This window comes from Microtus oregoni, unplaced genomic scaffold (genome assembly GCF_018167655.1).
Source record: "Microtus oregoni isolate MIOR12 unplaced genomic scaffold, Mior012 000012F_ref0000307, whole genome shotgun sequence".
In the NCBI taxonomy this organism is placed as follows: domain Eukaryota; kingdom Metazoa; phylum Chordata; class Mammalia; order Rodentia; family Cricetidae; genus Microtus; species Microtus oregoni.
The window spans coordinates 44,394,476-44,416,694 of NW_024543071.1; the positions used below are offsets into that span (position 1 = coordinate 44,394,476).

A 22,219-nucleotide genomic window follows, 5' to 3' on the forward strand; every position below is an offset into this window, starting at 1 on the left:
GTTTTAAACCCATAATTCATTGGTTTGGAGCAGCACTATTAAATCTATTTAAATATTACTTGTATTACTAAGGAAATGATTTAAAATGCCTTTGCCTTTTACTATCCTATGTGTTTGAATTATTTTTTCAAAAAGACAATATTTACTGTTGCTATTTTCTGTCTTAAAATTTGTTTTATTGTCCCTGTCATTTGATTGACTCTTATTGGGATATAAATTTGCGCGCTTATTTTTCTACTGACCCTTACAGTGTGAGTGTGTGGGTGTGCGCGCTCACCCGTGTGGGAATGAATTTATTCCAGATTGACATTTTGGGGGAGAGTATTAACATAAGGACAGTTTAGAAAATATGTCCCCCCTTTTCTAGTACAGATTTCAAAACTACCATTTTAAGCCTCAACTGCATTTAGATGAAACATTGTGATAATTTCTGATAGGTCTTTTAAAATAGGTCATTAGACAAAAACCTTAAGGGCATAAAAGTGCAGGATATGTAAAACAAGTGTGTGCAACTAAAAGTAGGAACTATTCAGGGACCTCAATTTGGCTTCCTAGCACCACCCACATTGGGCAGCTAACAGCTCAGGGTGATCTCATGCCATTGGCCTTCAAAGGCATCCACACTTACATGCACCCCTTCTCATATACATATTTAAAATGGAAATAAATCTTACAAAAAAGGTGAATACTTCTTCTATACTAATTATATAATATATAATCCTGTGGCCATGTAGTATCTTACTAGTGGTAAGATAAACCTGGAAATAAAATGGAAAACACAGTTTACCTTTTTAATAAAAGTCAAAACATTGTACATATCCAAGAGCAGTTTTCCATTCCTTTATGTTCACTATCAGGCCACCAATGGTTTTGTGATTTGTTCTGCTGCTAGCCTGTATTGAATATGGCTTTCCTACATTATCGAAACTGTCTTACCTGGACCCATCTCATCCCTAATACGTGCTATGGCTTGAGGGTGCAAGATTAGGAGGACTTGCTTTCCTCTGGTGCTTTGTAAAAATGTATCCTTCAAGGGGTGCCAGTAAGCTAGCACTCAGTTGCCCATCATAACCGTAGAATTAAGAATGCCACTCTTCTCACTTCTCTTTCCCTGCACACTAACACTTGGTTAGGATTGTTTGAAAGGTACAGCAGCTGTGTGCTAGCCCTTCTTTTACTAGAATTTTTACCATTCTCAAGATTGGGCTTCATAGGAATCAGTTTGTGAAGGGTCTTTATCATGTAGGGAGATTACTGAGGTCATATGTTACAATTGTACGTTCTTTTCAATGTCTGGTCTGTGTGTAAACGGTCTTTACAAGCTCAGCATTTACTGCTCATGTTATTTTTAAATCTAAGCAAACCTTATGACCAGTAATATAATTTTTTAGTCTTTATTGTATATGGTAAAGTGCTTTCTTATTGTATATGTTATTAAGTTAACTTTAACATGAGCTATAAAGTAGATTTGGGTTTTTCTCAGCTATTGCTATTTCAGTTTGATTACTGTCTGCCTGGAGTTTAAAGGCTTTGGAGACCAAGACTTCTTAAATCTATATTTGCAGCCCCTCTCATCCAAGACATTTCAATGAAGCTTTGGATATATAGATATATAAATAAAACATTTGCTCATAATCTCAAAGAAATTTATTATAAAACAGTTTTTGAGGCCGTCCTTTTTCGGCCATCTTGGCGCCTATGGAGGCCTGCTGGGAACAGGACTTCTAAAAGACAGTATGTCTGGAAGGCTGTGGTGCAAGGCCACTTTTGCTGGTTATACACGAGGTCTCCAGAACCAGAGAGAGCACACAGCTCTTCTTAAAATTGAAGGTGTTTATGCCTGAGATGAAACTGAATTCTACTTGGGCAAGAGATGCGCCTATGTGTAAAGCAAAAAACAACAAAGTGAAAAACAACAACTAGAGTGATCTGGGGGAAAGTAACTCGGGCCCATGGAAACAGTGGCATGGTGCATGCCAAATTCCAAAGCAACCTTCCTGCAAAGTCCATTGGACACAGAATCCGTGTGATGCTGTACCCATCCTGGATTTAAATCAATGAAAAGTAAATAAATAAATGTGGGGAAAAAACAGATATATATATACAGAAATTCACATACTAATGAGATAAATGTGCTTATTTTTATATAAAGAAATATTAGCTGAGTATTTCATAATATAAGATGTTGGGCAGTTTACAGTTTCTCCGAGTAGATCAGTGTTTTGATTTTTATAATCCTCAATGCTCATAACCCCACTTCACATAAATGCTAGAATAAAATGATCAGTATATGAGGACTTTGAGAAACTCTTGGGAAGTCTGACCTAATTCCAAGTCAGAGTTCTCTCTGATTATTTGTTACTCAGAACAGCAACTCTAACAGTAAAATTTTAAAATAAGCATTCTAACATAGTACAATTTAAAGAGATTCTCTATAAAGAATAGTAGGAAAATATTTAAAAACTTTTATTTTCTGTAATTAAACCATTATGTTTCTATGAGTAGAAAACTTTGTACAGTAAAACACTGTAATTTGTAGCACACAGTCATCTCTATTATAAACTGAAGTGTTTTAGGTAGTCTTTGCTGGTGTCACACGACTTGATGTGTTTAAAATCAACACTCAGTGCAGTTCCATGCCACAGTATGGGTGAGCACTACCAGAAACACCTCGGGTTCATAATGCATCTTAATTTTTGGTTATTGCATTCAGAAACTATTGCCGGTTTTTTCTTGGTCTCCACCCATGGTTTAAGAAGCTTGGTTATGGAAAGCCACTGTGCAGGTGGCCCTGGGCCTTTTGCACTTATAGGGCTCTGTTTATATGTGCTCGCAGAGCTGTGATAATGCTTAAAACTAAAGCAGTTTTGCATCAAGTCCCTCTTTATGTTGATTCGCTGCTCTCTTTTTCCCTTGGAGAAAGGAGATGCAGTATTGAGTGATGTAGTCATAATTCAATCTTTGTGCTGCAGTTTGCTGAGACTCTTAAGAGGCTCTGATTTCCCTTCTCATAACAAAGACTCTCATACATTTAAATAATTTTCAGCTCAATTTTCACTTCAGAGGTCACAAAATTTCTAGGTTAGGGGTATGATTTCTGATTTGTTGCTTGTGTGTATTCAATTAATTCCTAATAGAAAGCTCTTCTGGAAAAAATTTTTAGAAGCCAGCCATTTTATCTCCTCTCCCAAACTGTTGCTAACCTGAAGTATGTACTTCTTTATCCTTCCTGTTTAGGGAGGAGTTTTCTTTCCCTCCTTGTATCAAGAGCTGCACATGCACAGCTTACTTTGAAGTGAGCACAGTGTCACCAGTGTTGCATAATGTGTCTAGGTGGGGTAACACATGAAGCTTGAGACTGGGTAGGCTCTGGGAGTCCACTGGGAGAAAGGCTCCCAAATTTGCTAGGTTGAGCTTGACAATCTGTGCATGGACTGGGTTCACTATTACACAGCGAAAGCAGGTTTGCTCAGATGCGCTTGTAAGTCAACAGTTAAGAATTTTTATCTCTTTGTTAGGTTTTGTCTGTTTTTGACACTCCCTTTTCTCTGATGACTTCTACTCAGTGGTGTTTCTTTATGCAGCATGAACAGTTGCCATTTAGAGGCCTTATTTCCTGTGGGCTCAGCCTGGTTTTTTGTATCCTTCAGAAAGTTGAGAGGGCAGAGCAAACATGGGCTCTAAGTGAGATATACTCAGTTGAAACAGGCAATGAAAGTGTTACTAATTGTGCATGACTCTTGGGACTTAGGGAAAATTGGAAGGACTTTTAATCTGCCCTTCAAGAAACTAATTTTAGGTTCCTTCAACCTGAAAGTGCAGTTGTGGTGATCAAAACTGCTTTAAAGACCTTTGTAAATAGGGTGGAACACTTCAGTGACTAGTGAGGATAAGTCAGTTGCATGCACTCCTGTTGTTAATTCAGCAGTTATTCTGATGTCTTCACTTCACGTTGTTCAGTATTCTCATTTTGAGTATTTTAAAATCTTTCTTGATGTGTTTTGAAGTGAATCTTCAGATTTCCCTTTTCCTTGTTTAGGTTTGGAAGTTGTAAGTTTTCTAGTTTTATATTTCACTGCACAAATCTACTTTAACTCATTTTAACATTTTAATTTGTTTATTTTTAAATTTTAAGGCTTTGTTATTTAATATATGTGAGCATTTTGCCTGCATGCCTGTCTGTTGGACCACATCTATGTCTGGTCAGAAATTAAAAGCTTCAGATCACCTTGAGTTTTATGGATGATAGTGAGCCACCATGCAGGTACTGGGAATTGAACATGAGTCCTCTGTAAGAGTAACCAGTGATCTTAATCAGTGGACCATTTTTCCAGCCCCAAACATTTTAATATTTCAATTTCAATAAAAGTTGTTTAGAAGACTATTAAAGAAAGATAGAAGACAAAAGTGAGGCTGTAAGCATTAATCAGAATTAAGGATACTCATGTTCTTTTAATGTTTGTATGTTTGTAGATACAGTTTTAGATGCCTGAAATTAAGAATTCAGAGATATGCCTGTCACTTAGTCAGATTTGTGGAGGTAGTCCTATTTGGTGCAGGTGTATGAATTTTGACAGATGAATATAGTTGTAGAGCTACTACCTCGGAGAAGGAGCAGACTCTCCATCCCTCCCTCTCTTTTTCTGTAGACAGTTTCCCCCCTTGCAATACCTCTGGATTAAAGTTGTTTTCTCTGAAAGTGAGCTTGTTGGAGAATGTACTGTAAATGGATTTGTTTTTATATGGCCTTTTGAATGCCTCTTTTTTAAACGTAAGACCTTCAAGACTTGGTCATGTAGTTTTCTTTGTCAATAGCTAGGTCCAGTGTACTGCTTATGATATACCATGGTTAGTGTAGGCCAGTTTGCTTATTCATTCACATCTCAAAGGACAAAGGGCTTGTCTTCAGTTTTGAGTGATTGAGAATAGTAGTACAAGAAATATTCACATCCACATTTTTTAAAGCGAATTTCAGAATTCTTCTGGCTTATTACCTAACAGTGAGAATTCTGAGTAAATGATCTGAGTGTCTCAGATTGTCAGTGCTACACTGTTTTCATAGAGGCCCTGCTGCTCTGCAGCCTTCTTAAAGGCCTGGAAAGCCTCACTCTTCATCTTCACCAACCCTTGTGATTACAGCTTTTCAATTAGTGGTATTTGCTGTGCTTTTCTGTCTTGTTTTGAATAAAAATGAATGGCGTTTTTTATGTAACTTACTATCTCTATATCTTCAAAAGGAAGAACAAAATCTTCACTGTTTCCCCTTATCGTTTATGTTTTGATCATCTTTTAATATTTTAGATAAACATTTTATGCATTTGTCACATATATTCACTGATTTTTGTAGCTCTTCTCATTTTACTGTGCCTTTTGAAAAGGATATACTTTTGTTCATTTTTTGAGACAGATCTTACTATATATTCCAGACTAGCCTCAAATGTGCATCCTCCTGCCTCAGCTTTCTGAGTGCTGAGGTGACAGTCATGAGCTATTATGCTTAAGTGTTCACTTTTTTTCTTTAAACACGGAGGTAATTCTAGTTTGAGAATTGTTTTTTCTTCTGTGGATTTTACGTTATTCTTGTCTCTAAGTAGTATGCACCCAATTCTATCACCGATAGTTTTTCCTACTTACTCTTTGAGAATTTTTTAGTTTAGGTTCTTGATCTTATTTATTTTTGTTATGTTTGTGAGTTTTATTTTGTTTAATGAGTATAAAAACGTTTTATTTAAAATCTTGTCTATTGTGATTCCTAACTTTCGTGCCCTTAGTCAGTGCATCTTCCATTTGTCCCTGGTCCAAGACACTTTCTCAGCTGGTCCATTACAGCTGCTTCCTGATATGATTTTTGGGTTTTTAATTTGCTGACCGAGGCTTCAGTAGTCATTGTCTAAAACATCAAATCTCATTGCTTTCTTGTTTAAAATTTTCTGGTTGGCCTTTTTGCTTAGGAAAATAATATTAATTTCTCACATGCCCTATAGATTTCTCATACCCCCAGGCTTCATTTACCTGCTGTTGAGCAGCACTTGTAAAGCATGTTCTTGACTAGGTTTGTGTAGCAGCTCTTTGCTCTCCACAGTGCCCCCCTTTTTTGTCTTGATGATGCTTAGTGCTTTCCTTCAGTGCTTAGTGTTTTTCTTCAAACCGTCCATTTAGATTGCCCTCCTCAGGAAGGGCCTGCCTTTTTATGGGTGTGTCATCCCTTCTATTCTCTGAGCCATTAGCCTCTTTATTTCTTCATAGCACTTAGCATTGATCTGTATGACACTCTTCTTGTTCACTTTCTAGCCATGGTGCCAAACTGGGTAGCTCATTGTTTCAATAAACGTTTATAAAATAAATCAAAAACATATAATAGCTCATAATATTGTTTAGTAAATGCATAAGCAAGTACTATAGTTTGAACTGTTGTTTGGATTTTTTTTTTTTTTTAGTATTGAGCCCAGGTAGAGAGGAAATGTAGACTGATAGAAAATATACAGATTCCAGTGTCATATGATCATAGTAATGCCAGTTAGGCTTTCTTTTCTATAACATTCAAGGCTGAAGTTAATAGCTACTAATTTGTCTAGTTTAACCTTATAATCTTATTGTAATGATTATGGGATTTTCATTTTAAAATTTAGGGTCCCTTTTGTGTTGGTGGTTTCTATTGATTTATCGTGTTTCTAGGCTTTTGTTCTTTACCTTACAGCGACTATAAAAAGAACCTATATTTACTGGATATGTGTGTTGTTTCAATTACTGTCTTAAGCATTTGCATGTGTTTTGTTTAATTTTTGTATCAACCCAATGTAGAAATAATCTCATTTACTTTACAATAATGAATCACAACGTGGAATCGAGAACTAACTTCCAAAAGGGGTCCTATAAGGAGGAAGTGTCAGAGACGAGATCTCTATTTCTATTGAGTTTGTCGGAATGCTCTCATTCTTTTTATTCTCCTGACTATCCTCCCTTCTTTTACAATGAGAGCATATTGTTTTTAGCATCAAATACACTATTAGAGTTGTTCAGGACTCAGTGTTGAGAGGAATGAGTGTCTGATGCACATGCCTATTGGTTAGCCTGAATTATCTGATTTATATATCTTTCATAGATTGGTTACATTATCTTGATTCATACCTTGCTGCTTCTTGTCTGCTGGCATTACCTTTACATATAAGAATCAAAAGTTTTAATAAATATGAGAAGACAAAGGTTTCTTGTCTTTAGTCTCATAATGCAAATGATGTTTGAACCTGTGCTTATAAGAATAGGACTATGTAACAAGAAAAATAAAAAAATCAAATATTAAACAGTAAACTGTTATGGGATACATGTATACGGAATGTGTCTCTAGAAGTTCAAGGGGGCATTGCAGAATTGTTATTCAAAACTTGATAATCAGAAGCTTGCAATGAATTTGTTGCTAAATATTGTCCAGGGAGTTAGAGACAGAAGGGATTATTAAGGACTGCTGATAGCTAATTGTAGTCAGTTTACAAGGACAGAGGAAGGAGGTGACTGAGGGAGGACAAGAGGCCAGTCAGGGAGAAATCTAGTTAGAACTCACATTTTAATGCCTTGTGTTTTTAATAGTCCTTCCTTGAAGTTATATCCTTGTTTGTTTGATTGTAAGCTTTGTTCTTTTTCTGCGCTCTTTTTTTTTGTCTTGTGTCTATATATTGCATATGAGTAGCAAATACTACGAGTATTCAAATTTAAAAAACATTGTTGACCTAAAAAGAGTTAGAGCTACCTCTTCACCCTCTTACAAATTAAAGATGAATTATACTTGAGAACTTTTAAAAGTTTGTTGTTTTTCTTAACTTTTTTTCTTAGTGGAGTCATAAAATGGGAGAAAGTCTTTTGGCCCAGATTTGTGTTCTGAGCAGCAAGGCTATGCCACTTAGGTGCGACAGCAAGGTGGTAGTGATAGGATCTTTTTTTTTTTTCTTTTAATTTCCCCAGAGTTTTTCTGAGTTTACTCAAAGCAATTTGTAGATACAGCTCTGTACAAATTTCATACCCAGGAGAAGAAATCATTGATGGTAAACAGAACACACACCCTCAGTTTAAGTTGCTTGTTGTCACTTAGATTGAAAACTGGGAAGTTTTTTGGGTTTTTAAAAGGTTGCTGACATGGTCAAGAGCAAAGACAAATGATGGTTCTGCCTTGTAGATGGTTCCAGTTTCTACAATGAAGGCTAACATTATAGATGCTTTCTCAGACTTCTTTACAGATAAGTGGGCACATGACCTATCCATGTTAATGAGATATAAAGAAGTATATTTTCTTTTTTAACAAAAGATAATCTTTTTCTCCTCAGTGAAGAAAATGTCTTCTTATTATTTATTAATTTATTTATTCTGTAACTTGAAGAGTAATCATCTTAACTGGTATGGGTGTGTGTTTAATGCCTTGTGACTGAGTATAAAATAATGGAAACAACCTGAACATCCAGTAGCTGGAGATCACTTAAGAGAACACTACCATATTTAGATAATAGCAAACCACCCAGTGATTACCAGCAATGTAGCATCACTTAAGAGTTACAGTGCAATGTTCTTGATATATACTACATAGGAAAAGATGGGACAGACAGCAGACTAAACTAAAAGATAGCTTGGTGTTGTTTTCACTTAAAACTGCTTAAATATGCATTGAAAATACCATGCATAGATCCACTGACATTAATGTTTTCTTTGGCTGGTAGCATTAGTCTAGACTTTTAATTTCTTTCTATTCTTTATCTCTTCATTTCATATATAGTATTTCAAGTTGAAAAAAAAGACAAAATTCTATTTCCTTTTCTCTTTCTCTGGCCTATCTACATGGTTTGATCTGCCTGGTTAAGTGAGGCCCAATTTTACAAGGTATCGTGAGTTCCCTAAGTTATCCTTAAAAACCTTCTCATATAACCATGTCTTTGTCTTAAAAAAAAATATCAGTTTCTCTCTCTCTTTTTTTATTTTATTTTCTTTTTTGACTTGCTGCCATAGCCCTTATCCAAGCATCACTCTGTTTTGGTTTGAGCTGCTGAATTCTTTCTAGATATTTCGTGCTGTTCATTCTTGTTGCTTTCATTTATTCTCTGTGTGCATAGTATTGTGAACTTTAAAAAAAATTAAATACTTTTGTGTTTCATCTTAAAATAGTCTTGTAAGGCCATATTTAGGTAAGGCTTATTTTTCAGCCAAAATTCTGGTTGGTTTTTAACTGGTGTCAATACCATGAACCATGAGCATCTCTTGGTTATGTGTTACAAACTCCTGTCCCCAGTTTCTGACTTCACATTTTCTGTAAGGTGTCCCTTTTCCACTTCCCTTCCTTTTATCCCCGCCCCCATGCTCCCAACTTTTGCCAGGAGATCTTGTCTGCTTCCATCTCCAGGTGAATCTATGTATGTTTTTTGAGGGGTAGCTTCTCTAGGATCATGAACTATAGAACTATAGGCTCAATGTTCTTTGTTTATGGCTAGAATTCACTAATGAGTGAGTACATACTATGTTCATATTTTTGGGTCTGGGTTATCCCACTCAGGATAGTGAAGATAACTAGTGTTTATTTCTCAGTTAAAGTAAACACGGCAATTTCTTCAGAAGACACCGTAGGAGAAAACAAGATGGCAAGCCAGCATCTGGGGAAATATTTGTAATATATAACCAACATAAGAGTATGATTCTGATCATACCAGTTGCAAAACTACTAACAACCAGCTGAGGTAGAGCACACCTTAAATCTTGGGAGATAGGCTGGCTAAGCTTTGTGAGTTCAGGGGCAGCCTGGTCTACATAGTAAGTTCTAAAGCATCCAGAACTGTATACTAGAAAGACTCTGTTTCAAAAAAATCAAAACCAGACAAACAAAACACCAGAACCAGAGCTGGAGTGATGGCTCATCAAGTAAAGACACTTTTCAGCTAGCCCAGTGATTTGAGTTCAATCATGGTGGCCTACTTGGTAAGAGAGAACTAACTCCTATAAATGTCCTTCGACTCAAACATAAGCAGTTGACAGGTGTATGCACAAATACATATATAAGATATGTGAGCCGGGCAGTGGTGGCGCACGCCTTTAATCCCAGCACTCGGGAGGCAGAGGCAGGCGGATCTCTGTGAGTTCGAGACCAGCCTGGTCTACAAGAGCTAGTTCCAGGACAGGCTCCAAAACCACAGAGAAACCCTGTCTCGAAAAACCAAAAAAAAAAAAAAAAAAAAAAAAAAAAAAAAAAGATATGTGAGTTTTATCCAGTGCCTGTTATCAGTCTTTCTGTTAGGATTTTATTAAAGATAGAGAATAGAAAACCTAGTGTATTACCCATAGTATTTGTTTAACATAATTTAGCATAATTTTTAGCATAGGTTAAGCATATATATGCTTTTTCATATATATATATGTATATATATATATCAAAAATGCTTATTCCTGACATGAGATCTATACCTGAGTACTTTAAAGATTTATCATATCTATATGTATAAAATATATATACATGTGTGCACAACACACAAAAATAAATAACCCTCTTCCATTCTTTCGCCTCCAAGGCTAGCATGAACTGTTGTTGTAGAGCTTTGTTCTACATACATGCCTTTCTTCTGTGGGGGTTCCCATCAGCAATGCCTCGCTTGAAAAAGTTACTTCCTTGTTCTTTTTATTCTTCCTTCTTCGATTGGTTTAATCTTTAGCTTCTGCCAAGGCGTTTATTGGTTATAAAACCTTTATATGGTAGGCAGAACATACCTTTGTCCCTTATGCCCCACAGCTGAAGGAATTTGAATAAGTAATAGAACAACCACCAGATGCTCATGAGGAAATGTACCAGGTAATGCTTTGTCACTTGTGCACATGCAGACATGTACTTAAGTATTGACCGTCTTGAAAGTGAGACCGTCATGGTACTTCACCATTAATACTTAAATATGTGTCTAATGTTATTGACAGAGGTTTCTGTTCTGCCCAGTTCTGTAGCCGTTAAGTACCAAAGAAACACACAGAGGCCTATGTGAATTATAAACTGATTGACCTATTAGCTCAGGCTTCTTATCACTAACTCTTACATATTAAATTAACCCATATTTCTTGTCTGTGTCAGCCACATGGCTTGCTACCTTTTTTCAGTGAGGTATTCTCATTTTACTTTCTCTATGTCTGGGTGACAACTGCAGACTGAGCCTTTCCTCTTCCTAGAATTCTCCTACTCTGGTCACCCCACCTATATATACTACCTGCCTGCTACTGGCCAATCAGCATTTTATTAATCCAATATAAGTGATAAATCTTTACAGGGTACAAAACCATTGTCCCACAGTATTCTGTGGACAAGGATGTCTTCTGGTGTTGGAACAATGCTGTTAAAATATTTCTTTGTCCACTATGAGAGTCATCATATTTGTCTAGCTGTGGATGTATTTTAGCACTTTTGTTAGCACTTTTTTCTTTCTAGTGTTTCCAGTTTGCTGTTCATATATAACCTCCTTTTTATTCCCCGTATCTCTTCATTTTTCTTGACTCTGAAATAGTTCTCACATTACTTTGCTGTATATTTTGTTTGCATTTTAAAGATTTTAGACTAGCCTTGTGGAAACGTCAATATCCTGAATTTGTTTGGTTGTTTCTAATTTTTTTTCAAGATTAGAGTCAGGCTTTTGTTTTATTTTTTCTTTTTATTTTTTATTGAGAAAAAGAAAAAAAAAAGTTTCTTCCTCCTCCCAGCCTCCCATTTCCCTCCCCCTCCTCCCACTCTTCTCCCCCTACCCCCACTCCTCTCCCCCTCCCTCTCCAGTCCAAAGAGCAGTCAGGGTTCCCTGCCCTGTGGAAAGTCCAAGGTCCTTCCCCCTCCGTCCATGTCTAGGAAGGTGAACATCCAAACTGGCTAGGCTCCCACAAAGCCAGAACATGAAGTAGGATCAAAACCCAGTGCCATTGTCTTTGGCTTCTCATCAGCCCTCATTGTTCGCCATGTTCAGAGAGTCCGGTTTTATCCCATGCTTTTTCAGTCACAGTCCAGCTGGCCTTGGTGAGCTCCCAGTAGATCAGCTCCACTGTCTCAGTGGGTGTGTGCACCCCTTGTGGTCCTGACTTCCTTGTTCATGTTCTCCCTCCTTCTGCTCCGCATTGAGACCTTGTTTTATTTTTAAGTAGAAATACTACAAGTGATGTATATATTTTCAGTTATCATATTATAGGGAGGCTACATAATCTATGGAGTAATTCTTGACACCAAATAACCTGTTTTCTCACAACTTTGTACCCCATAACTTCATTATGTGCTCTGAATTAATTCAGAATAAAGAAGTAATTTCCTTTTAAATTAATATCCTTTGAAAAAGAGCTTCCCTCCTGTGGTGGTCTTAATCATAGCAATATAAAAGTAACTGATGTACTATCCCTTCTTTTGTGTGTGTTATGAGAGGGGGTAGGTACCTTTTTCCAATAACAAAAGAAGTTGTATTATAATACAGCCACTTTGGGAGGTAGATGTTATAAGATACTTGGAAACATCAAGTGGTTATTTCTTGCTCATAGATGGTGAGGATTGTGGCTGACTGGCTTTTATTCCACTTCTTTTTAATGCTTCTTGAATCTTGTCCAGGACTTCGTTTCTTAGGCTCTGCCCAACCCCATAGTTGGGAGATGGGGTTAACAGTGATTTCTGTATTAAAACAGTATTTTTACAAGCCTGATAGCACTTATATTCCCTTTGTCCTAAGTGTTCCTTTTCATAGCATGGTACCTTTTTCTGGCTCCGTAAGGTCTACTTGGCCTTTTTTTTCTTTCTTGGTATTGTTTCTTCCAGCTGAATGAGAACACGCTCTGTGACTGGCTGGTAGGTAGAAGGATGCTTGTGTGCTTCCTAGTCAGTGGGCTCTGGCTTTGAGAGGCTGGGAGCCATTCTCTAGTTGTTGACATTAGAATGTCTATATTTCCACTTGTTTTCTCAGGTTAACAAGGAAGGACTTGTGAGTATTAAAAAACAAACAAACAAAAGAACAGCAATTCATTATAAGCCTTTATAGCTGTCTTATTGTACTAATACTATTTGTCTAGGTAGATTTTTTTTTTTAAGGCCCATGATAGCTAGGGGGGTGAAGGCTGGAGACAAAATTATGGCCACTAAATGTGCTCATTGTTGTCAGGAGTCTGTTGTTTCTAATGAAGATGCATGGTGTTTGAGAACTTCGCTGTTGAGAATTTAGTAGACATGAAGGGTAGAGTCAAAAGCAAGGAACCCTGGGGGGTTGGGAATGGGCAGAATTCCAGTGGCAGCTGTTCTACCCTTGTCAGCTCCAATTTGTTATTAGTCAGCCCCTGGTCATCCCAAGTTTTGGGAACCTTTTACTAAAAGGAAATTTTCCTTTTTACTAGTAGACATTTGAAAAGATATTCCCTGTAAAATCGATTTCTGTCCTTCTTTCCAACCTTGAGATTGTAAATAAATAATTATTTGTTAAAGAATGGCCAGTAGAATGCAGTGAACAGAATTAAGGTGTGTCGGACACCTTGCTGCTATGTATCTTCAGTCATGATTACTGGTTGTTTCTTTTTTTTTTTTTTTCAGAATTATCTAGATGGAGTATTTACTTGCCTTGAATTTAAACTTTGCTGTGTTTTAATGTTTATTTCCTTGAATGGCACATTAGGAGGGAAGTAGAAGTAATTTATGTTTTATTGTTGAGATGATTTATTCTTTTATAGCTACACACACACACACACCCTTCTTTAATCATAGTCTGCCCCATTAGCCCCTTTTATCCCCTTCCACCTCCCAAACAAATCACCACTTTTCATGTCCTTATTTATTTTTTAATTATATTTTAGTGAAATAAGACATAAAAATAAAGGTATGGCCTGACAAAAATTACCAGTGGAAATAACTTTTCTAAGATATCTTTTGTCTCTTGGCTTTATGATGAAAAATAGGTTGATTCTTAAATTGTTCCTGTAGTTCATGCCCTCCTGTTTAGTTTTTATCTTGATTGGAGGGGTTAATTTTCCTAAAGTTGACATTTTTTTTTCTTCCTTTAGCTTGCTGGTTTGTATTATCCAGGGTGTTAATTTATCTTGATTTATTTAACTAACAAATCTGTGTCAGTATTCTATATATGCATATAAAGACCATCCTCTGGTCGTTTAAAATAGAGGATTTCATCTATTCTATGATAGGATAAAGTAGGAAACCTTTACAGGTTAGTAGTTTTCAGAAAGCAGAAATGAGAAGTAATGGACTCACAAGGTTGCAAGTTTGTACTCAGGGAAGTCTACTCCTTGCCATGGATTCTGCTTTGTTGGGAAGGAAGCATAATACAGATTATTTTTAAATTTAACTTCATGTCGTTTGATACTTAACCCATTAAAATCATTTTTAAATGAAAGTGTTGGGAGTTAAGTTTAACCATTGTTGACTTAATGGATTTATTTAAAGAAGATGGTGTCTAATGCTAGCTCTAGTTCTAGGATAGTTCCCAAGGTAAGAACTTAGAAACAAATGTAGAAAATAGCCACTAAAGACTAAAAGGAGCCTGTTTTATTGCTATAAACATCAACTGTGAAAATCAACTGGAATATTACAATATCCGAAATAGTTACTTTTTGATGACATGCTAAATAGCATTATATATGTAATTTTATGTTTTAAAAATACTTAATAAAGTTGTGTTGTAGAGAACACCACGATGAATATCTTTTTATTATGTGGGCACTTTATAGGAATATATTACTAGTGACATGAGTTTATAGGAGCCTTTTTCATTTTCTTTTCTCCTTTAAACCTATTCAAACTATATGCTATTCAACATATGACAATCATTTGTTGTGACTATTCCTAAATTCTTTAAAGGCTTTTTTAATAAGTGAAAACTGAAAAGCTCTTTAAATGTGAATAGGATACCATAGTTTCAATTCTGGAACAGAGAAGTTGCATTGGTGTGGGGTAAACATCTGAATGTGGTTGGTAGTTTGGATAACAGTGATGTCCTGATTTTAATTTTCTTAGTTTTGTAGATTTTGTTAAACATTGCTTATGAAATTAGCATTTGTGGAAACTAGGCAAAGAATAAATGGGTATCCCATATATTCAGTAGAAACAATAAAAGCTTTAGACGTACAGTCATATGACTGGGTATCTGACTTCATTATTTTAAGGAAAGCTTTGTGGTAGCTCTCTTTTAGACATTTAAATCCCTAAAAGTCCAGCAATAAAAAATAAGTCCATAGTTTTCCTGTGAAGAGGCACTAAGCTTTTAAGTTTCCTTAATATTGTATGAAACTTGCTTATTTTTAAATTATTGCAAATGAAAAATATAATAGAGAAGGCTAACTTAAATTTCTTTTGACTATATTTTATATTTTGAAATTTGGGTCATTAGGAAAAAAATAAAGCCAAGATTAATCCACTTGTAAGATGGTACTGGCCTTAGTTGATACCTGCTTGAACATACTAAGAAGAAGAAATATATAGTACTATGAGATTTTAAATGAAATAGCTCTATTCATAAAGTTATTGCAAATGTTAGCATATGCAACTATATCTAGTTATCCATATACAAATTCCTTTTATTTTCTTGGGTTATTGAGTGTTATTATAATAATTTGTCCTCAAGTGCCATCAGAATTCAGAAGCAGTATTATAGTACTTTGAATCAGATTGATTGAATGTAATCAGGGGAGGCATCCCTTCACAAAGACATTAGAATAGGATGAAGAGAATTTAAATATACAGAGACAAATAATTGAGTATATATGTGTATTGATGATGGCTAGTAATAATGACATACTCATTCAATTGATGAGTATTTCAGGTAAAGTTTTCTGAATGTTGTACTGTAGTGTATTGTCAAAGTGACACTAGTTTTATGGAAGATCTTGAATGCTAAGAAATTTGAACTGTTTTTATCTAGGTAGGGTATTATTTTAAAAACCATGGAGTAGGGGGCTGGAGAGATGGCTCAGTGGTTAAAAGCATTGCCTGCTCTTCCAAAGGTCCTGAGTTCAATTCCCAGCAACCACATGGTGGCTCACAACCATCTGTAATGAGGTCTGGTGCCCTCTTCTGGCCTGCAGACATACACACAGACAGAATATTGTATACATAATAAATAAATAAATAAATATTAAAAAAAAAAAAAACCATGGAGTAGCTTTCAAAGTGGCATTTTAGAGTAGTATCAGGTAGGTGTGTGTGTGTGTGTGTGTGTGTGTGTGTGTGTGTGTGTGTGCGCGCGCGCGCGCGTGCGCGCGCGCGCGCGCCCTCCCTTTATTGGAATAAAATCTTCTTCCTTGAAGGTACACATGAAAGAAAAATGGGAGATACGGCTCCTGTTTGAGCCTATCTGAAGGAGAGTAGACCAAGAAGCTTACTGTAGCTCTCATGTGTAGCGGACAGACTGGTACATATTTTCTACCTGGTTGAATGGAAAAATAAGTCAGTTATTGCCTTTTTTTTTTCCCTTTTAAACCTGTTATCTTCCAAGAGAGAAGAATAAAACACTGGAATCACTGAAGGTGTTCAATTAGGCTGAGATTTTCTTTTTGCCATGTATAATGATGTGAATATTCTTCAGCGTATCAGATGTGTGTGAATGCTTCTGTGTCTGGAGCTTTGGTGTCATATGGACTGCAGTGAAAAAGAGACACATACTGAGGAGCTTGTAGCTGCTTGCCAGTTGAGCTCAGAAGTATAAACGGCCATAGACCCAAACTGTACTAATAAAATATTATTGAAATTTAGAGGGAAAAGAGAATTGGAACAGTTTGTCAATAAATTGAACTAGATTTTAAATTAAATTTGACTTTGTATTTACTTAAATTCTCCTGTATTCATCATGTATCTAATTTTCTACATATTTAGAAAATATAATTTTGCATGTATACTTTTGGTCACAAGTAAGTAGCAGAAAATAAAGATTGTGGATATGATTTTGGTCACTCAAATGAGGAACCACTTAATTTTTTATATGCTTTTAATTGAAGTAGAATTATATCATCTCTTTCCCCCATCCTTCAAGCCCCTCCCAACTACCTTCCCTTGAACCTCTCCCATGCCTCTTCTCTTTCAAGTTGGTAGCCTCTTATTATTGTTGTTAGACCTACATATGTGTGTGTATAAATGTTTGCATATAGGTGCACATATATGTGTGTCTGTGTACATATGTGTGCACATGTATATAAAACTCAGCAAGTTCTTATTTCTATACATACATGCACATATTTGCACATGTGCACAAATTTACTGAGTCCATTTTTGTTGTTCATGTGTGTATGCTTTCAAGGCTGATAACTCTGCATTGAACAACCAATGAAGTTCATACTTGCAGGGAGGAAACATCTCATTTAAAAACTGCATTTAGGAAAAGCTCTTACATACATGGATTATGAGGTTAAGTTTTTGGAGCATCTGAGAGTGTTCCAACATTTCCTTTTCATGTGTGTGCATACTCTCCTTAGTTGTTTCAACTTTGCTTGCTTTATGGTAAATGTGGGAAGCCAGAAAGAAGGTGCAGGTCAGCAGGAGAAAAGAGCTGATAATCACATACAGGAAGGCACACAGGAGAGGAAGAGGAAAGAGAAAGTAATTTGAAGAGGAAGGAAAAAAAATCACCCTTTTTTTGAAATACTTTAAAAAGCCATTTCAAGTTTCTTTTTAGAAAGTAATTTCATTTTTGAAAACAATTTGTCAAATCTTGCTAAGAAAGAAAATTATAGGATTCTTTGACTATTATAGATTTGACCTAAAAGTGACTTATTTAAGGCAATAATTGATATTTAGTAACTACATATGTTAGTCTCAGAATTGCCCAGCAATTGTTCTGATAGAATTTTGTTAGCTGGGTTTGAGTTGAAGAGTGTCCTGTTGCAGGGTGTATTTAACTCAGCATCCTCCCTTGTCTCCTCCTCCTCTTCCCCATTCAGCAGAGGCAGCAAACCTGCCCACAGTAGCTCCTGTAGACAGGCTTGACTCAGTCTCCGCTGGGGTCAAGCACTCCCATCTCAACCTCTTAAGGGCTTTCTCTATGGGTTGCCAGTGTGCTGGTAAAAATGACTTTAAACTCTTGTCAGCGTGGTTACTGGTGCATGCATCACGGTCCCACTCAAATAAACCTGTCACAACACAAAGTCAGCTGCTAGAGAAGAGTACAAGGGCAGGCCTCTAGCTTTTCATTCGAGCATCACTAACCGTGCACAGAGTGCCCAATTATTTCAGCATTATTGAGCAAGCCTACAGGAGAACCCAAGCCTTGCTACATTGGATTTTCTTTAGTAATTTGCTCAAGTGCCACTGAGGACACTTAAAGGGCTTAAAAAACTGCGGCTGCAACCAGCTTCCTTTTCTGGGGTTGTTAATTCAGGTTTTCTCTTTCAAATTAACTCTCCCTGCGTGCTGTGCAGTGGTTCTGGGACAACTGTTTAGCACTAATTTTCTCGATTTTCAGTTTTTCTTGTTCAACATGACTGCTTTAACAGTTATTCACATATACATTTTGATTAGAAATACATGATAGCTGGCCTTTTGTACTAAAACAAAATAATACAGAGTTTTTGTTAAATAACATTTATCTTTTGGAAGTTTATTGGCCCGTTTTGTCATTTTCAAAACTTAGGTTGTTTACTCTACATGTGTTAAAAAAAATAGATTTTGGAAGTAACACATCAATTATATATCTCTTTCTCTACCTTCCCTGATGTTAAAAAAAAAATGCATGAGGGTAACTATTTCTTGAGTGCAGTATTGTTTTCATTATCTATTCATACCTTCTGTTTTCTTTGAGGGGACAAATTCAATATCTATGGCCAATTTTTCACAGCAGCAACAACTCCAAGCTCAGCATTTATCACATGGACATGGTCTGCCTGTGCCTCTGACACCACACCCTTCAGGGCTTCAGCCCCCAGCCATTCCACCCATTGGTAGCAGTGCAGGACTTCTAGCCCTCTCCAGTGCACTAGGAGGTCAATCTCACCTCCCAATTAAGGATGAGAAAAAGCACCATGACAATGATCACCAAAGAGGTAAGTGTGGTATTATCTATCTTCTAGGGATAGATTACAGATGCCATTTTTGATTCCATCTCTGAATTTCATTTTGCCAGTGTCTAAATAAAAGGATTTCCATCAGAAGGCAGATTAATTATTAGAAGTAGTCATTTGCCACATGATGCCTTAGTATTGCTCAGAAGGTAAAGAACTGTTTCCAGATTTTGCTGCCCCATTCCCCTATTCCTACTCTAGCTCTTCTGGGGATGGAACTAAGGAACCTTACATATGCTAGGCTAGGTCTACCACTGGAGCTAAATTTCCAGCTCTCCAGATCATTGCCTTTGATCCCTTGCTTCCTAAATCTAAATTAGTAGTAAAATCCTGTTTAAAATGACTTAAGCATCGATAATCAGCTTTGACCAGTTTGTTTGAGAGGAAAACTTAAATTATTAAAGGGTTATTTGATATTTGACCAATTTAATTGTTATTTGTAAATTAGATCAACCTTCAGAGCATACTAAGAAAGATTCTGGTTATCTTATTGAGATGATACTATTCAAATTGACAAAATCTGTTGTTTTAAATACCTCTTTTGCTGTTCAAAAGCATGAGATTAACAAATCAGGAGTTCAGTTGTATTTTCTCAAGTTCTGCCTTCATTCTCCTCTAAGGAAGGTGATGGTAAAGGGGCATTTTAGTAATATTCCTGTATGTTTATACACTGCTTACTTGTTGCAGAATATTTGTGTATTCTGTAAAGATGTATCTTTGCTAAGGCACCTTCTGATTGGTTTAATAAAGAGCTGAATGGTCAATAGCTAGGCAGGAAGAGGTTAGGCAGGACTTCCAGCAGCAGAGAGGGCTGTGGGAAGAAGAAAGGCAGAGTCACTAGCCAGGCAGAGAGGAAGCAGGATGGGGAATACAGAGCAAAGGTAACTGAGCGACATAAAAGAACATAGTCTTAAAAATATGGGTCAATTTAAGTCATAAGAACTTGTTAGGAACAAGCCTAAGCTAAGACCAAGCTTTTATAATTAATATAAATCTCAGTGTCATGGTTTGTGTGTGTGAGAGAGAGACAGAGACAGACAGAGAGTGAGTGAGCTGGCAGCCAAAAGAAAAGTCCATCTATGTTTAATGTTGTAGAATAATCTTTTGTCCACTGTGAAGCTGTGTCACTCTAATTGGTTTAATAAAAACCTGAATGGCCAATAGGCAGGATTTGGGGGGCAGAGAGTATCCTGTGAAGAAGAAGGCTCAGATACCAGGAGACACAGAGTAAGCAGAATGGGAATTATGGAGGTGAGGTAATAAAACCTCACAAGGAACTAAATTAATAGAAATGGGTTGATTTAAGTTATAAGGGCTAGTTAGAAAACAAGTCTAAGCTATCGGCTGAACTTTCATGATTAATAAGTCTTTGTGTCATTATTGGGGAGCCAATAGTCCCAATGAAATAGTCCAATTACACTTCAACTGGTAATTTTTAATAGCCACTAGGTTAAAAAAAAAATTCTTCCACCATTCCTTTAGGGTAATTTATTTAGCACAGGGATGGTTTATTTGTTTGAAAGGGTGTGGCTTATAATAAAAAAGAAGGTCCTATCTACTGCTGGTTCAGTGTTATTACCAGAGTTACAGTTAGGGGCAAATTGTCTGTATTCCATAAGCATAAATTTACCTTCTCTGATGCTAGAAATACTGTAATATTTGTTCTAGAGTTATCTTAATACCATGGTAGAGTTGACTCATGATTATAAACTCTTTCATAAGTGGAAAAGTCAATAAGGTACACAAATAAGAATGGCTAACTTTGGTTCAATTGAAATCGTGTCAAAGGTGAACCAGTGCTTTGTGAATCTTGTTAGTATATTATTAATAATTAACTTTACAGCAAAGTTGACATCTGTTCAATTTACTATTTAGCAGGGTCAGGTTTGATAGATTTATGATTTTATGTAAACTAACAAGCACTTTTCTTCTTTTCTTCCCACTCTTGCATGCTTGCCTTGCTGCTGTTTTGCCTACAGACAGAGACTCCATCAAGGTAGGACTCAAAATTCAGGCACAAAAATAGTTTTAAAAGATTCTAAGTGATGGGAATCTATCTAATAATGAATTCTTTGAGATTTAGAGAGTAATATAGATGGTATTTACCAAATTGTGTTCATCTTACGTGTGTGGTTGATCTTTTTAAACAATGGTTATATTTTTCTGAGGATTAGATTTGTAGAACAAGGTTGAGTCATGAACTAGATAGCATTGCTTGTATTAATATTTCTTACTATGTTTTTAAAAACTACTTTAAGATAATGCAATACAATAAATGTATTAATTAAAAAGAAATACATACCTTTGAAAAAAATTCTACCTACAAAGTTCTTCATTAAAGCATCAAACATCTGTTTGACCTGGATATGTAACTCAGTGGGAGAGCTTGTATTTGGTATGTGTTAGGCCCTAGGTTCATGTGCAACCTGAAGGAAGAAACAAACTGTCCATGAGAATATTTCTGTTCACCAGAGACATTGCATTTTCTGTTTGTAATACTTAGGTTTGTAGTGTGGCAAGTAATTCTCTGAAGACTATCTGCCTTCTCTTTATATGCAAGTTGTGGAGAAGGACAAAAAGTATTTAGGGCCTGATGGTTTGTGTATGCTTGTCTTACGTGATACCAGAAAGAGATAGGCTAAGAGCATTTGAATTTCATAGTATGCAAACAAAAACATAAGCTGTCATGTAGGAATTGAATAAACTATGAAAGTGCTTCCATTACCTTTGGTTCATGTACAGTAGAAATATGCCATGTGGATGCCCAATTGCATAGCACATGTCATTGTATTACTTACCCATTGCAAGGTAACCCAGTAATGAAACACTAGTCCAGAGTATGAATGCTGTCATTTTGTCTTTTAGAGTTTTAAATAATTAAATGTTGTGGCCATATGTTAGTTAGACCCTCTGCAGTTTTTTTTTTTTTGTCAACTATATCCAAAACTGAAGTCTTTCCCAGACACAATTCTTTGCTTTCATTATGAATAGTACTTTACTCTTTCTTAAATTAAAATTGTATTTAGAACCCTTAAATAATGGAAATTCAATATTGAGTATATCCATTTTACCCTTCAAGAAACTTTGAATTTGACAGGGAACCTGCAGCCACAAACAACTGTCAACAATTAGAAATGTACACATAAAATTTTAATTATGTATTTGCAGTTGTGAAGTCTATGTATACTGTTCACACCAGTTCCCA

General features: G+C 36.1%; 1 protein-coding gene and 1 pseudogene across 11 annotated transcripts in view; both read left to right on the forward strand.

The window, feature by feature from the left end:
* The window catches only part of Tle4 (TLE family member 4, transcriptional corepressor), a 134,858-nt gene that overhangs the window by 52,335 nt on the left and 60,304 nt on the right, over positions 1-22,219 (forward strand). For 7 of the 11 annotated variants that reach the window (XM_041660884.1, XM_041660885.1, XM_041660882.1 and 4 more), the window contains 2 exons: positions 18,792-18,996; positions 20,994-21,010. In XM_041660884.1, coding sequence (XP_041516818.1) covers positions 18,792-18,996; positions 20,994-21,010 — 222 coding nt within the window. The remainder of the gene's footprint in view (positions 1-18,791; positions 18,997-20,993; positions 21,011-22,219) is intronic. The other 4 variants (XM_041660886.1, XM_041660883.1, XM_041660891.1 and 1 more) reach the window with 1 other exon arrangement.
* On the forward strand, positions 1,737-2,053 carry LOC121453884 (annotated as a pseudogene).